At 40.0% G+C, this 17,638-nt stretch overlaps 2 protein-coding genes across 2 annotated transcripts in view; one reads left to right on the top strand and one right to left on the bottom strand.

Moving 5' to 3' along the window:
* The window catches only part of LOC307014751 (choline transporter-like protein 2), a 32,147-nt gene extending 26,902 nt beyond the window's left edge, over positions 1–5,245 (bottom strand). Inside the window, exon 1 of the mRNA XM_079642861.1 lies at positions 5,064–5,245. Coding sequence (XP_079498987.1) covers positions 5,064–5,091 — 28 coding nt within the window. The 5' untranslated portion in view covers positions 5,092–5,245. The remainder of the gene's footprint in view (positions 1–5,063) is intronic.
* A 1,763-nt stretch (positions 5,246–7,008) lies between these two features.
* On the top strand, positions 7,009–17,304 carry gcdhb (glutaryl-CoA dehydrogenase b). Its single transcript, XM_079646844.1, has 12 exons — positions 7,009–7,158; positions 8,013–8,128; positions 8,239–8,271; positions 8,403–8,543; positions 9,280–9,342; positions 10,979–11,149; positions 11,442–11,571; positions 13,385–13,601; positions 14,954–15,057; positions 15,170–15,295; positions 15,621–15,781; positions 16,556–17,304. The coding sequence occupies exons 2-12, from the start codon at positions 8,026–8,028 to the stop codon at positions 16,627–16,629; spliced, it is 1,323 nt and encodes a 440-aa protein (XP_079502970.1). The 5' UTR covers positions 7,009–7,158; positions 8,013–8,025; the 3' UTR covers positions 16,630–17,304.
* The last annotated feature ends 334 nt before the right edge of the window (positions 17,305–17,638 follow it).

Below are 17,638 nucleotides of genomic sequence, written 5' to 3'. Positions count from 1 at the left end.
TTTCTGGTGTTATAAAGGAAGCAACAGTATAATCACACACACATTACAGAATACTCCCACGGTGAAATGTCCCAGCCCCCGTCTCTTAACATCCTGAAGTTAAGCCCTCAAAAAAATGGTCTTTGCTTCTAAAAGTTGACATTTTGAAAAGCTATATTTCCAGACCCATTTCCAATAACAACACATGTGGTAAAAAGTGATATAATCTCTTCAGCTTTTGTTCACCACGGACCTTATTTCGGGTATCTAACCAACATTTTCAGCCCCATCTTGGCCACGACTCTCTTTCAGAATTGTTTTTTTTTTTTTATCTCAATCAGAATTTCCTGGTTAAATAAAGATTACAACAATTATAATAATTTACCAAAAACCATTGACAAGATGAGGGAACTTGGAGTCCTAAAACTAATTTCCTGGCTTTCATGACTAATTCTTGCGCCACTTAGTTATCTTTTGAATGGTGTCATCTCTCGGTATCACTGAGTCAGTCACTATGAAATAAAATAATATATATAACAGGAAGTGTGAACACCCTCTGGACCACACAACAGGAATCTGTGAAAACATTTTGCTCCCATTTGCTACTTAAATTCAACCTCTTATCTCTCTGCTCTTACATCCGGTCGAGTTATTTCTGTAACTCAGATGTGAAACAGTGAAATGATAGCAAGAATATTTACTGACACAAGTCTGGCAAACAGGAGGAAAGACTAACACATGTTCTAGACTAAATATTCTCTGGATAGGTATCCTAGGTATGCACTGTAGCTGTGTTTTGTCCTCAAACAAAAAAAAACACAATGAACTGGAGGATAACGTCCAGGCAAAACATTGCGTTGGTTCAATTTATCTTTTGGAGGTTTTCGGCAACCAAACAATACTAACATGAAACCTTTTTATAACATAACAATCACATGCCTTTTCCCCCCAAAAGTGTCTGCATGTTCAAATCTGCCCTGCGGTCCCTTAAACCCCCGAAACAGGGCCTAAAGTTGCCATCAAAAGAAATGCACAAACAACTACTTGATTGAACTTAAAGGTGGGGTATGTAAGTTTGAGAAACCGGCTCGAGATACACTTTTTGTTATATTCCATGGAATGCTCTTAACATCCCGAGAGCAATAAATATCTGAAGTGCTTTGACAAAAAATCCATAAAAAAATATCATCTGTGGAAGCTGTAGCGCTGTAAAAAGCACAACCAATCATCTGAGCCGGCCCGGCTAAAGTAACTGGATGGCCTACCTGCCTGTCAGCCTTCCATCTGTGCACAAACTTATCTCGTGCCCTCATTGGTCATGTGCGTGTTCGTGTGTGTTGGAGGAGGGGCTCTGTAAGGAAGTGGCAGATTTCTTCCGGCTGTGTATTTTCAAATTCTAGCGCACTCGAGCTGGTTCCTCCAAAATTACCAACCCCACCTTTAAGCAATGGCCCTAAAATGGATCTGTTCACTGTAAACAAAACAGCAAGACTTAACCCTAACCCTGTTAAATACTGCAAAAAAATGAATTGCTCCAACATGCACAGGACTGAGTTTAAGAGACTTTTCATGGAACATTTGACGAAAATAATAGACACAGAGAATCATTCTTTCCTGACTGGTAAAAGAGAGTGGGTGATAAATGCAGCTCACTGGGGTGGTCTTTCTTCCACATCCAAGTTACTCTACATTTGTTTCTCAGATGTTGAGTAGGTCTCATTTTCCCAGAGCTAATCGCCTCTCTCTCCTCACACTGCTGTGAACATGCCTCAGTGTTTCAGTTGCAAGCTGGCAGAACCACTAGACATTCAGCTGAGTCACATGACCCAGTTTACATTGTTAGGGAATGATGAAGCATGTTTAAGTGGAAGCTTGTGGTTTTTTAAAACGGAGATGTTTTGTTTGATGTTTGTGACCGCTATATCAGTATGTAGTGTCTCTACTTTAAAGAGTCCTCTCCTGCTCATGTTCAGGTGTATATCAGTATTATATTGTCTTTACTTTAAAGAGTCCTCTCCTGCTGATGTCCAGGTGTATATCAGTATGTAGTGTCTCTACTTTAAAGAGTCCTCTCCTGCTGATGTTCAGGTGTATATCAGTATGTAGTGTCTCTACTTTAAAGAGTCCTCTCCTGCTGATGTTCAGGTGTATATCAGTATGTAGTGTCTCTACTTTAAAGAGTCCTCTCCTGCTGATGTTCAGGTGTATATCAGTATGTAGTGTCTCTACTTTAAAGAGTCCTCTCCTGCTGATGTTCAGGTGTATATCAGTATGTAGTGTCTCTACTTTAAAGAGTCCTCTCCTGCTGATGTTCAGGTGTATATCAGTATGTAGTGTCTCTACTTTAAAGAGTCCTCTCCTGCTGATGTTCAGGTGTATATCAGTATGTAGTGTCTCTACTTTAAAGAGTCCTCTCCTGCTCATGTTCAGGTGTATATCAGTATGTAGTGTCTCTACTTTAAAGAGTCCTCTCCTGCTCATGTTCAGGTGTATATCAGTATGTAGTGTCTCTACTTTAAAAAGTCCTCTCCTGCTCATGTTCAGGTGTATATCAGTATGTAGTGTCTCTACTTTAAAGAGTCCTCTCCTGCTGATGTTCAGGTGTATATCAGTATGTAGTGTCTCTACTTTAAAGAGTCCTCTCCTGCTGATGTTCAGGTGTATATCAGTATGTAGTGTCTCTACTGGGACATGTCTCCATGCTTTAATGTTCAAAAAGCTCTTTATTTTTCTCTGTGCTGCAGCACCTCTTTTCACCCTCTGTCTGAAACCAGAGCCCAGTGTGCTCTGATTGGTTAGCTGGCCGGCTCTGTTGTGATTGGTCAACCGCTTAGAGATGTCCCGCCCCTTAGCCTATCACGTACAATGTGTTGGAGCACTAGCCAATAGAAATGCAAGTGTTACTTAGTGATGTCATTATCTTATAGAAGTAAACAAAGGAGTCCAATGGAAGCGTTACAGGAAAGGGAAAACCCCTAAAAAGCATAATATGACCTCATTAAAATTACAATAATCGCTTCCAAAATGCAGAGAAGTAGAAGTAGAATAAAATGAAAATACTCAGGTAAAATGTACTTAAATAAAGTACTTGAGTAAATGTACTTTATTACACTCCCCTTCTGGTGAAAACAGATGAAGACAATGTGCAAAAGTCTCTGAAAGAAGCTTTTACAACGATGAAAAGAGAGCTGGAGAGGACTCGGGTTTCCAACCACTCTACTAAAAATGGCTTATAATTACATCTAATCTGCAGCCAGGCCCGGCCGCTCAGATCCTGTCATTGAGGTTTCTCTTTATGTCTCAGTCTGAAATTACTCCAGCATGTGAAGCTATATCGAACCCCACAGTATGTTCTGAAACACCATGTTCTGGATACTATCCTCGTCTACTTTTTTAGCTGCTTTTCCTCGAGATGAATATTGATGTGTGTGCAGCTTGGCCTCCAACCACAGTCATTTCAAAAGGAATTTGGGGACAATCACAGAATCCAAGACCAATAAATGGGTATATTATGCTTTTGGGGCTTTTCCCTTTTGCTTTGTGAGTGTTATACAGGTTTTAGTGCATGTAAATGGTGTGCAAAGGCTAAAATCCCTGTGTTTTTCTCTGACACACTCCCCCGCCCTGCCTGACACGCCTCCATTCGACTCCTTTGTTTACTTCTTGAACATAGTGACATCACTTTGTAACACTCTTCTATTGGCTAGCGCTCCAACACATTATACGTGATAGACTACGGGGCGGGACATCTCTAAAGCGGTTGACCAATCACAACAGAGCCGGCCAGCTAACCAATCAGAGCAGACTGGGCTCTGGTTTCAGACAGAGGGTGAAAATAGGTAGAGGCAGTATGAGAACAATAAAGAGCTTTTTGAACATTAAAGCATGGAGACATGAGGCCCGTAATTGTCAGACATCCCACTACTGCAAACAGATATATCGATATTGTTTGTGGTCTAAAGTAGGTATAATATTGATAATATGACACTTACAAGAAAGACTGAAGGCATGAAGTGACAAACAGAGACCTTCACCACATGTTTGAGGTATTTTCTAATAAGCTCTATGTATAGCTGGGCGTGTGCTGCCATACCAGCCGGAGGAATGTGGCAGCAACTGGACCAGCACATGAGACATTGTGCACCCTGACAATACACTGCATCACCATAATGCATAACAAGTATAGTTTTATATTTGGTACTTTATGTATATTATTTTGATGCAAATACTTTTGTTTACTAAAATGTGAATGCTTTCAAAATCATCCAAAAAGCATCCTAATACACTAAAAGTACCAAACAGTAAAATGAATACTGCTTCTTGATATCTTAACCTATGATCCCATGTCATTGTTTATTTATTAGTCGATGTATATCTTGTATTAATTAATAATCTGAATATGTAAAGCAACTTAAGCTGTCAGATAAATGTAGTGGAGTTAGAAGTAGTACTATCTTGACTCCAAAAATGTAGTAGTATAAAGTAGCATTAAATTAAAAATACTCAGAGAAAGTACAATTAGCTCAGAATTGTTGAGTACATTTACTCAAGTAATGTACTTAAGTATCATTTGGGGTTACTTTACTTGAGTATTTCCATGTTCTACTCCATTTGTAGGTACTTTTAACATAAAAACATGTGTTTATATGATTGTATTTACCAAAATGTGCTCCATATTGACGAATTACAACATCACAAAAACTGTTATATGTATTTTCTAATGATAGAAATAGGATAATATAATATAATCTAATAATAACACAACACAACACATGTTGCTTTATTTTAAAGGATCTGAGTATTTTTTCCTCCACTGTGATTGTACAATACTTGAGTACATGGACTACATTAGATTCCTCCACTGGTTAATATTTAAGTTCACAAGATAAAGTAGTGCCAGCTGAGCCAGAGTGGGACCATAAAAAGTGAACGAGGAAAACATGCCTGAATGTAAACACGGAAACAAAACGATTAGTATGTAATGTATGCGCCAAACAGAGCCTTGTTTACAGTTCAAGTCTTGAGTGGCAAAATGAACTGAAGCATGCCCCGCGAGTTGTGGACTTTGAATTTTAAATAATTACCATATTTCGGTTTGTCCTCCAGTTCCATGACTCCGGAGTGTTTCTTCTGGGCAAAAGGAGCTTGAAAAGGACGGCTAACTACAACATATTTCCAGTTTTGAATGAGGTTTTAGTGAGGCGCTTCAGTCAGTTTGAACACTTAGAAGGAGTCCGCTTCAAAATCTTCACGGTACTGCTAACATTTAAAGGGGCATTCCTTAGAGAAGAGTGAGGACCAATGAGAACGCAAGACGGAGTGATTGACAAAGCGTTTAGCCAATCAGTGAGCGAAGGTGGGAGTTTGTATTCCTACCGTTCACTGGCATAGGCATAAATGTCCAATGAGCTGCAATATAACCAGTGGTGCAATGTAATACAGTATCTTTACTCTCAAATACTCTATTTTAGTACAATTTAGATTTTTTTTAGTATTTTATACTACTTTAAACTACATTTTGACAGCCCATATGGTACTTTTGTAATTCATTACAGGTATTTGACTGCTTCATATACATTACAGGTTCAGATAATAAGCTAATACAAAATCTAAATCAACTAATAAATGAACATATTGACATATAATTATAGGTTAAATATCTAGATAAAATCTAGCACTAGATATAGTCAGTCAAAATAGCTCCACCTTTAAATACTGTGCGAGCACTTTATTGCATCAATACCTAAATCCAGTAAATTATTACAAATGATTCAGAAATGGGCCGTAACGAGTGCGATTACATGAATTGTGGTACTTTAAGTATATATTGATGTCAATACATCTCTACTTTTAATTAAGTAAGATGTAAAATGGAGTTATTTTACTTATAACAGAGTATTTTTTACAATTTAGTGTTGCATATATCTGTCTAAATATTCTCATTTTTGTATTAAATATAACGAGGGCTACATACTGTAACATGTGTTTGTCAATTATGACTCATTCACAGAGAAAATGTGTCTTAATCAGCAGAGTGCACCAAATCAATGCTATGGCCCTGATGAAATTCAAGACAACATTAAATATATAATGCAATCTATTCATAATTCAACGTACAGACCCGACATTGCCTGATCTGACTGCCGAGGAGAACAGGTGAGATCAAAGAGTTCCCCTTTAACACGAGAGAGCCCTCTGTTGCTGGTGCAGATGGAGCTAATTTTAGTGACTGTTGGACAGTAATGTATCATGTTGAGGAAGCTAACTGTATTTATGTATACATAAGGAGGATTTGTGTGCTGGTAACAAAAAAACAATTAATTCTTTTAATTTCTCATTTATATTGGGTATTGTAAAGTATATTTTTTCCTTTTTTTGTATACATTTTACCATGAACATTTACAGTGTCTTTGAGTACCTTGAAAAACACTTTTAGTCCTATTTTAGGTCTATTTTTGTATAATGCTGCACCCTTCTGGAAATGTATTGTCATGCTCTCACTTGCATTATGGTTAAATAAATAAATAAAGATTGAGATTGAGATGGTTGCATTTAAGAAACAAATCTTAAATGTTATTTGCCTCCTTCATTGAAACTTTAAAAATGCTCAGACAGCTCGTCCATGAGTAGCTAAATGAATAAGTGTAAACAAAGTGAAGGTGACATCAAACAGTACACAGGAGTACTGCTATACAAACGACTGAATTAGCTGTGTTATTGTGTCTAGAGCATGACTAAGAGTGGCTGAACCTATTGGGATATTGTTACAGAGTTGCCTTTATTCTGGGAACTGGAATATAAGACAACCACAGAAATCCACTCCTCCAACATCCAACACGCCTCTGCTGGAGAGCCAATCAGATTCCTCTGCAGTTGGTGAACTATCCCCTAAAATCAATCAGCCATCTTTAATGATAATAGATGCCCAAAACAACAAAGATCATGTATACGTTTATATTTAAGTCTCAGTTTTTTAATGTATTGACTTCACAGAGGTTGAATATATAAGATAAAAGTTGATCATAGGCTGATCTCAGGCACATGGTACAATGATGGCGCAGCACGAACAGTCTTGCGTGCTTTGCGTCATGACGTCATGTTATATTTTGACGCCTTGCTATATAACTCAGTGGCATAACAGAGGAGACAGAAAAAGGATTGTTGTCCCACTAAACACAGGTAAATACTCCTTATACAAACACTAACACATTTTTTACTGCTTTATTTAACAAACAGCGCTAGTACAGCACATTGTTACCCTGAACATTTGGATATTATGTCGTTTACAGCAAAGTTATTAGCGACCTTTCGTGAGGTAGCACTGTTAGCTTGTAGCTACAATAATGTCACTTGAGGCCGAACAGGTTAGCTGAGCTAGGTTAGCTTAGCACTGTCAGAGGTTGTTAGAGAATACAGTAATACAGAATAAAACTGCTTTTATACTACTGACATTTAGAAACACCAGCTAGTATTATCCACCTACCTACAGTTGTAACTCAAGCCTTGCTTTCGTAGCAAACTGATTGTTGTAGTCAATAACAAGTGTATTGACTATGCACTCACCTGTGGTCGAATGTAACTTAGTAGAAAGAAAATACTTTTGCAAAATGTAGGTACTTTTACTTTGTTGGAGCGTTGTCTTTTCATGCCACTTTATACCTCAACTCCACTACAATATAAATGGATATTACTTTTATTATACAGCTTTAGTTTGTAGTTAGTTTACACACATATTGTACAGATGTTTACATAAAAGAACGTAGGTTTTTCTACAATGATTTTTTTGTAATACTATTAATAAAATGTATTTTTTACATTGTGCTATTATTACTTTTACATAAGTTAATCTCAATGATTGGTCCACCAGCCCACGACTGACAGTCACTCACTGGTTCAGGGTTAACAGAACCTTGCTGCTCCTACTTAGCATATGTTGGCACACTGTGAAAGTCACTGCCATCACTTCCAATGCAAGCTCTAGGATTGCACTTTAAGTTACCAGTTTATAATGTATATAAATGTTTCTTTTACAGGCTCCTCTTCATCATGGCTTTGAGAAACGCTCTGTGCCGTCTCCTGGTCTCTCCTCACAGATGTGCCGTCCTCTCAGCTTCCAGATCACAGGGAACTGCAGCACAGGCAAACTGGGGTACTGACAACATGAGATATCTTTGTTTCATAGTGATTGTTCTCAGGGAAACTGTGTTTTATCGTTACTTGCTTAATATCAATCCTTTCCTGGTTTTTACATTTCCACAGAAGCAGAGAAGACTGAGAAGAAGCCTAAAGCACGTAAGTGTTACTAACTCCTTATTAGGGAAATCTACTGGAGATACTACATTAAATGTCAAGCTCTCACCGGAACATATTTGTAACTATGGTTTGAAGGTTTTTGAATTGTTCCTTTTCTTAACATCTGTCAGCGAAGGTCCAGTTTGACTGGCGCGATGCTCTGAACCTGGAGGGCCAGCTGACGGAGGATGAGATCATGATCAGAGACTCCTTCAGGACCTACTGCCAGGAGAAACTCATGCCTCGCATCCTGATGGCAAACAGAAACGAAGGTCAGAGACTCATAACATGTTCACCTCTAGCCAAAACATGTCTCGGGTCCAACAAACATAACCAAGGGCACCATTTCAAGGATTCAAGGCTTTTATTGTCATTCGTACAGAGCTACAGTTATGTCGAGGAACATCTGAGGTCCCAGATACAATAGTGCATACATTACGTACATACAAGTAAATACAATCAAATAGAAGAAGTGCCATAAGAGTGTATATACAGGTAAACAGGTGAACGTTATGGATGTTCTTAGTTCAGGTGTTTAACAGTCTTGTGGCCTCTGGAATGTTTAAAGATAATATAAATAAAGATTAAGATAGACGTCACAGCTGTTCCTTTCTGATGATCGTCACCTAGCAGAGACCTGAGGCCATGCTTATATGATTCCTAACAGGAAAAAACACATTTTAGTAACGAAAAAGCTCTTATTTTTGGAATATACGAATATATTCTGTGCACATTTACATGTCATTAAGCGACTAACACACATTCAGTACTGTGGACAATCCCCACAGGAGCAACTTGAGGTGACACAACGACATGCTGACTGCACTGGGACTCGAACTTGCTATCCCCTGATTCAAAGTTCAGCACACTATCCACTGAGCCACGGCCACATATAATTAAAGATAGGAATTAGCTAAAAAAAAATGACTTTGCTAAAAATAAAACGGCGTATCTTCTGTTGCACTTCATGTCATACAACTGCTGATTGTGTGTTTTATTTATTTCCAGTGTTCCACAGAGATATCGTGTCAGAGATGGGAGAGATGGGCGTGCTGGGCCCAACCATACAAGGTGAGTCAATTTGATTTCACAGTTAATGCTCCATAGATGTGTGTTGTAGAATTGTGTTGTGAGATATAACGTTTCAGCCTGCTTTTTAAAAAAAATGCTTACCTGCCTTTATTCATTTCCAACATTAAAACACAAAAGACTACATTACATTACATTACATTGCATTTAGCTGACGCTTTTATCCAAAGCGACTTACAATAAGTGCGTTCGACCAGGAAGATACAACCTTTAAGAAAACAGAATCATATAAGTACATCAGGTTTCATAGAGCCAAACATTTCAAGTGCTACTCAACTGGCATTTAGAAAGCCAGCCCTTTATTAGTATATAAGTGCTTTGTTAGTAATTCTATCGCTCGAAGTGGAGTCTAAAGGGATGAGTTTTCAGTCTGCGTCGGAAGATGTGTAAGCTTTCTGCTGTCCTGATTTCAATGGGGAGCTCATTCCACCATTTTGGAGCCAGGATAGCAAACCCACGTGTTTTTGCTGACGGGAACTTGGGTCCCCCTCGCAGTGCGGGTGCAGCGAGCTGTTTGGCTGATGCAGAGCGGAGTGCACGTGCTGGGGTGTACGGTTTAACCATGTCCTGGATGTAGGAAGGGCCAGATCCATTCGCAGCATGGTACGCAAGTACCAGTGTCTTGAAGTGGATTCTAGCAGTTACTGGAAGCCAGTGAAGGGAGCGGAGGAGCGGTGTGGTGTGGGAGAATTTGGGAAGGTTGAAGACCAGACGAGCCGCTGCATTCTGGATGAGCTGCAGAGGTCGGATGGCACATGCAGGTAGACCAGCCAGGAGGGAGTTGCAGTAGTCTAGGCGTGAGATGACGAGAGCCTGGACCAGAACCTGCGTCTCTTTCTGGGTCAGCTGGGGACGTATCCTCCTGATGTTGTAAAGCGTGTATCTGCAGCAGCGGGTTGTAGCAGCGATGTTTGCAGTGAAGGACAATTTGTTATCTAGGACCACACCCAGATTCCTTGCAGTCTGAGTCGGGGAAACAACAGAGGTGCCGATGTTGATTGTTAGGTCAAGAGTGGGACAATCTTTTCCCGGAAGGAAGAGCAGTTCAGTCTTGTCAAGGTTGAGCTTGAGGTGGTGAGCAGACATCCACCGAGAGATGTATGTCTGCTCATCACCTCAAGCTACATCACAGAATGCAAAACATGACAGCAATGAATCATCAAATACAATAGAAAAATAACTGACATGACTTTTCTAACACAGAAAAATAACACCTAAAAGTTAATTCAATAAGAAAAAAAAACTTTTTATTTTCATTTACAAACCGTTTCTTATAATGTGAATCTGGAACATTTCTCTCACAGAAAGAACTGAATTGTCCCAAATGGACTTTGGTCGTAGGCACACTGGACCTGAGGGCTTTGTTTGTTTTTGGAGAAATCTTTAACTATGACTACTTCTAACTTTATTCATACAGCACTTTTCATACTTATTATATAACACACTTCACGAAGACAATAACGAATAAAAAATACCAGCAGAAGGACTGAATAAAACAAGAATAAATCCACTTGAATAATGACCTAAATGAATAATGGTGTCTTGAGTTGGCTCTGGACTTGTATCAGTTTGTTTCCAACCCCCTGACGTTATTCCTCTTCCTGTGTGTGATGTGAAGGTTTTGGATGTGCCGGTGTGAGTTATGTTGCGTACGGTTTGATCGCCAGAGAGGTGGAGCGAGTGGACAGCGGATATCGCTCCGTCATGAGCGTGCAGTCGTCCCTCGTCATGCATCCCATCAACGCCTACGGCACAGAGGAGCAGAAGCAGAAGTACCTCCCCAGGCTGGGTAAGAGTCATGGACGGATATTCAAATTAGTGATGTCAGCGATTTTTCGAATATTCGTTACAGTCTCCATAATCGAAAAGTGAATAAGTGAGTTTTGAGAGATCTCTTTGAAGGATTCAAGAGTGTTGGCCTTTCATGCAATGCTATTGAATGTATATTTTTTCAGATTTTGAAATCTCAATGAAAACTGTTAAACAAGAGTGTTGGCCTTTCGGGTGTGGCTGGGAAGGGAGTTCCAGAGTTAATGCCTCAGCCATTAAATAGACATAATGATGTTGTGCTCTACTCGCAGCTCGGGGGGAGATCCTGGGATGTTTTGGTCTGACGGAGCCGAACCACGGTAGTGACCCGAGCGGCATGGAGACCAGAGCCAAGTACAACCCGTCCAGCGGCACCTACAGTGTGACCGGCTCCAAGACCTGGTGAGCAACGGCATTTATATGTCTTTATTAAACAGGGACCATGCATACACACAGAGGTGGGAAGTAGTGGAGTACAAATACTTCGTTACTGAACTTAAGTACATGTTTCTGGTATCAGTACTTTACTCCACTACTTATTTTTCTGACCACATTTTACTTTGACTTCTTACATGTTGAACTCAAATACCTGTACTTTCTACTTCTTACATGTTGAACTCAAATACCTGTACTTTCTACTTCTTACATGTTGAACACAAATACCTGTACTTTCTACTTCTTACATGTTGAACTCAAATACCTGTACTTTCTACTTCTTACATGTTGAACTCAAATACCTGTACTTTCTACTTCTTACATGTTGAACTCAAATACCTGTACTTTCTACTTCTTACATGTTGAACTCAAATACCTGTACTTTCTACTTCTCACATGTTGAACACAAATACCTGTACTTTCTACTTCTTACATGTTGAACTCAAATACTTGTACTTTCTACTTCTTACATGTTGAACTCAAATACCTGTACTTTCTACTTCTTACATGTTGAACACAAATACCTGTACTTTCTACTTCTTACATGTTGAACACAAATACCTGTACTTTCTACTTCTCACATGTTGAACACAAATACCTGTACTTTCTACTTCTTACATTTTGAACCCAAATACCTGTACTTTCTACTTCTTACATGTTGAACACAAATACCTGTACTTTCTACTTCTTACATGTTGAACCCAAATACCTGTACTTTCTACTTCTTACATGTTGAACACAAATACCTGTACTTTCTACTTCTTACATGTTGAACTCAAATACCTGTACTTTCTACTTCTTACATGTTGAACCCAAATACCTGTACTTTCTACTTCTTACATGTTGAACTCAAATACCTGTACTTTCTACTTCTTACATGTTGAACACAAATACCTGTACTTTCTACTTCTCTCATTTTCCAAACAGGCTGGTTCCTTTAGTTTGAATGTGTGTTTGGTGGCGTGATCATTATTATTTAGTCATTGCGTGCCTATTGATTTGAACACGATCCGTGTATCCATCATTTCCTGGTCTTCTCTAAAGAAGAGGGACCAATGAAAACGTTGTCATGTTGCCGTTGTTCAGCATGGAAACATTCATTAGCTAACAATGACATTATTGTTCTATTAATATAAAGGGAGGTCAGGTACTCTTTAAAACAGCTGCTAGTTATGGGTACTTTTTACTGAAGTACATTTCAAAGCCCTCTTTACATTGACTTGAGTAAAGAAGTTTAGTCAGTACTTCTACTTTCACCAGAGTATTTTTAAACACGAGTATCTGTACTTCTACTTGAATAAAGGATGTGTGTACTTTTGCCGACTCTGCATACAAATATATTCATCTCCAAAAGAGAAAACATGATTTAAGCCTGATTGCTTGATTAGCTCATTTCCCTCTCAGTCCCTGGGTACATGCTTAACAATCCTCAGGGGACGAGTTAAAGGGGCCGTTCCTCCCCAAAACAAAGGTGCCCAACATCAAACGGCATAGTTCATGTTACACACCTGAACTTTTGAAAGAACATCCATAGCTTACAAATTATTTATCTGATATATCATATTCCAATGATTGTATATAGACTCTCCTTACACTATATAATCTGTTTCATTGTGTTGCTCTGTGGGAGGAGCCTGTGACCTCAGATTGTCATGTGTGCATAACTACACTGTAGCTCTGGCAATAAAAGCCTTGAATCTGAATCTTGAATCTGAATCTTGAATCATACTTGTGTTATTTACCATCCCGTGAAGTTCCCTCTGCCTCCTCCCCCCCTCAGGATCACCAACTCCCCGGTGGCAGACATCGCGGTGGTCTGGGCTAAGTGTGACGACGGGAAGGTGCGCGGCTTCATCCTGGAGCGCGGCATGAAGGGTTTCTCCACTCCTAAGATCGAGGGGAAGTTCTCCCTCAGAGCCTCGGCCACCGGCATGATCGTGATGGACGAGGTGGAGGTTCCTGAGGAGAACCTGTTGCCACACGTCTCCGGACTCGCTGTGAGTGCAGGGAATTATCATATGGTTATTTCCCTTCAATAGTATTCTTATTTGTCACACAGTTTATAGATTTTGTTATCTTCACGGTCATCTGTATATTTTTCTTACTCTCTAATGCTCGTTTATTTCTATTTCTATTTTGAGATGTTTCTATTTTAGAATTGTTTATTTCTACTCTTTCTATTATGTGCAATGTCTTGTTTTGTGTTATGCTGCTGCAACAACAACATTTCCCAAATTGGGGTTATTAAAGTACATCTTATCTTTATTTTATCTTATAACCACCGCTAAGCTAAAGGTGGCTAATGTTGGGCTATAGAGGAACTACAGCACGGTCACATGACTTCACGTCAACACCGCTAAGCTAAAGGTGGCTAATGTTGGGCTATAGAGGAACTACAGCACGGTCACATGACTTCACGTCACCACCGCTAAGCTAAAGGAGGCTAATGTTGGGCTATAAAGGAACTACAGCACGGTCACATGACTTCACGTCAACACCGCTAAGCTAAAGGTGGCTAATGTTGGGCTATAGAGGAACTACAGCACGGTCACATGACTTCACGTCAACACCGCTAAGCTAAAGGTGGCTAATGTTGGGCTATAGAGGAACTACAGCACGGTCACATGACTTCACGTCACCACCGCTAAGCTAAAGGTGGCTAATGTTGGGCTATAGAGGAACTACAGCACGGTCACATGACTTCACGTCACCACCGCTAAGCTAAAGGTGGCTAATGTTGGGCTATAGAGGAACTACAGCACGGTCACATGACTTCACGTCACCACCGCTAAGCTAAAGGTGGCTAATGTTAGGCTATAAAAGGAACTACAGTACGGTCACATGACTTCACGTCACCACCGCTAAGCTAAAGGTGGCTAATGTTAGGCTATAAAGGAACTACAGCACGGTCACATCACTTCACCTCACCACCGCTAAGCTAAAGGTGGCTAATGTTGGGCTATAAAGGAACTACAGCACGGTCACATCACTTCACCTCACCACCGCTAAGCTAAAGGTGGCTAATGTTGGGCTATAAAGGAACTACAGCACGGTCACATGACTTCACGTCACCACCGCTAAGCTAAAGGTGGCTAATGTTGGGCTATAAAGGAACTACAGCACGGTCACATGACTTCACCTCACCACCCCTAAGCTAAAGGAGGCTAATGTTGGGCGTGAAGCCGTTCTGTCGTCTCTTTTAGACACTTGTTAGCAACCGCCGTTTTTTTTATTCACCAGTGGGTGGTATTTACTGACGGATTTTATATCGTAGAACAAAACGTTAAAATCTCTTCAGCTTGTGTTAACCAACTACATTTATAATTCTCTCTCCTTGTGCTGCCTTCAGGGTCCGTTCGGCTGCTTGAACAACGCTCGGTACGGGATCGCGTGGGGCGCTCTCGGTGCTGCAGAGTTCTGTTTCCATGCAGCTCGACAATACACACTCGACAGGTCAGACTTAAATCAATTCCTATCTGTTCATACATGTTTGTGTTTAGCATTATTTTTTTGGAGCTACGTGGAAAAATGGTTTTTATTCAATTCTGTCGCTGTTTTGTTGCAGAATCCAGTTTGGCGTTCCGCTGGCGAGGAATCAGCTGATGCAGAAGAAAATGGCCGACATGCTGACGGAGATCACCATCGGCCTGCAGGCCTGTCTGCAGCTGGGCAGACTCATCGACGCTAAAAAGTAAAAAGACGATACATTTATAGCAATCAGTTATTGTTCCATGTGGTGCAGCTCTACCATAAATATATATATATATATATATATATATATATATATATATATATATATCTGAGGCTGATCGGGTTGGCAGGTAATTGTCCATAAAGCATCAAAACGAATAATATGTCTATTAATAACTCTCCATTTTACCTTTCAATTACTGAAGAGCTGTGCTGCTGTGTTTCTTGTAACTCTGGCATAACGATTTCCTTCGGGGTGAATACAGTCCTCTCTCATCTTATGGACCGAGTCGTAGGTGACCCAAATGTCCATGTTCTGTGCACAGAGCGGCCCCCGACATGATCTCCATGCTGAAGAGGAACAGCTGCGGGAAATCTCTGGACATCGCCCGGCAGGCCCGAGACATGCTGGGAGGAAACGGCATCTCAGACGAGTATCACATCATCCGCCACGTCATGAACCTGGAGGCTGTCAACACGTACGAAGGTGAGGAGGAGGAGGGAGGAGGGAGGGGGGAGGGAGGGGGGAGGGGGGAGGAGGGAGGAGGAGGGAGAATGTTTCAAATTCACTTAAAAGTCACCTATTATGCAGAATCCACTTCTCCATCAACATGTGTCCCCTCTTCTTCATGTCCCTTCTACATCAACATGTGTCCCCTCTTCTTCATGTCCCTTCTACATCAACATGTGTCCCCTCTTCTTCATGTCTCTTCTACATCAACATGTGTCCCCTCTTCTTCATGTCTCTTCTACATCAACATGTGTCCCCTCTTCTTCATGTCTCTTCTACATCAACATGTGTCCCCTCTTCTTCATGTCTCTTCTACATCAACATGTGTCCCCTCTTCTCCATGTCTCTTCTACATCAACATGTGTCCCCTCTTCTTCATGTCTCTTCTACATCAACATGTGTCCCCTCTTCTCCATGTCTCTTCTACATCAACATGTGTCCCCTCTTCTCCATGTCTCTTCTACATCAACATGTGTCCCCTCTTCTCCATGTCTCTTCCACATCAACATGTGTCCCCTCTTCTCCATGTCTCTTCTACATCATCATGTGTCCCCTCTGTGAAAAGAGACTCTGAAAGTTTCAGGAACAAAGATTCTCTCTCTTTTTGATCCATTTCTATAAAAACCTGTCAGAAAATTAGCTGATCAGATTTTGGCCACTTTATGATGTCATAACGATGTTCTGGCTTGTGTAACCATTAGTATGACAATACTGTTATATTTAAATGTTGATTATGTGTCTCTTCCTCAGGAACTCATGATATCCACGCTCTGATTCTGGGCCGAGCGATCACCGGCCTGCAGTCGTTCACCGTCAACAAATAGACCCTCCAACAGGAAGCTGCCGTCCTTCAAACCACATTTTACATGTAGCTGTTTGGAGATTATTTTCATGAATTCTCTGTAAAGTGAAATATCTTTCAATCAGATTTAAAGGAAATGTATTTGATTGCTTTATTTTCAAAGTGTTACTTATTGTAATTTAGAAAGAGTTTAAAGAGGGCTATTTTTACTACTCACAATTACACTTTATCTGAGGCTTTTCTCAGCTCCCTATTCCCTGTAGAGACGTGCCTGGACTCTACTGGGAAAGAAATAAGGATTTTAATGGAGTGGTGCAGGAATGAGTCCTAAAACCTGGAAATGAGTCAGTGTTTTTGTACTTTTAGGTCCCCTCGTCTCAAAATTTTTGGGTAAAAAGTCAGAATTATCGAGAATTTTTCTGCACCACTCTGAGGTCAACAATGCTGCTGTCACTAATGTTTGCAACTGTAATTATAAAACAACAAAGCATTAGTTCCCACTGTTTGTCGTTTGTGTGTTTGTAATCGCATGTCAAGATTGATTGTTTTCTGATTTGATCTAATTATGCAGACCGTTGTGTGATTGGTTAAAGAAGTGATCCGGTGAGGGGACGGCTGTGAGTCACTGTGATGTCACCGTGCCAGAGGAGGAGGATGTGGATGAGAGCTTTAATAAATAAAAGTTATTTAAGTATCACTAATGTCTGTCCGTTTGATAACGCACGCCCATTCATGGAAATATATACACATAACACAACATTTAAAAAACATATCTGGTAATTTTGTATCAGTTGTTACATATTTTCTCAAAATGATGTAGAAACTCCTAATTTAGAGTTAAAAGTCACACTTCTGTTAAAAAAAAATACTTAAAATGTCATTCTGTCTACAAATGTGGTGCACAGATTCTAACCACCATGTAGCTGTTAAAGTAAGGAAAACATGGATTTGTATCTTTTGTGCAGGAATCCAGGAAATAAATATTGATGCGAGGGCTCCCGATTGAAAGTGATACAACAGAAAACATGTTC

Source organism: Notothenia rossii (assembly GCF_949606895.1).
Source record: "Notothenia rossii genome assembly, chromosome: 8".
Lineage (NCBI taxonomy): Eukaryota > Metazoa > Chordata > Actinopteri > Perciformes > Nototheniidae > Notothenia > Notothenia rossii.
This window is presented reverse-complemented; position numbering and strand designations above follow the sequence as displayed.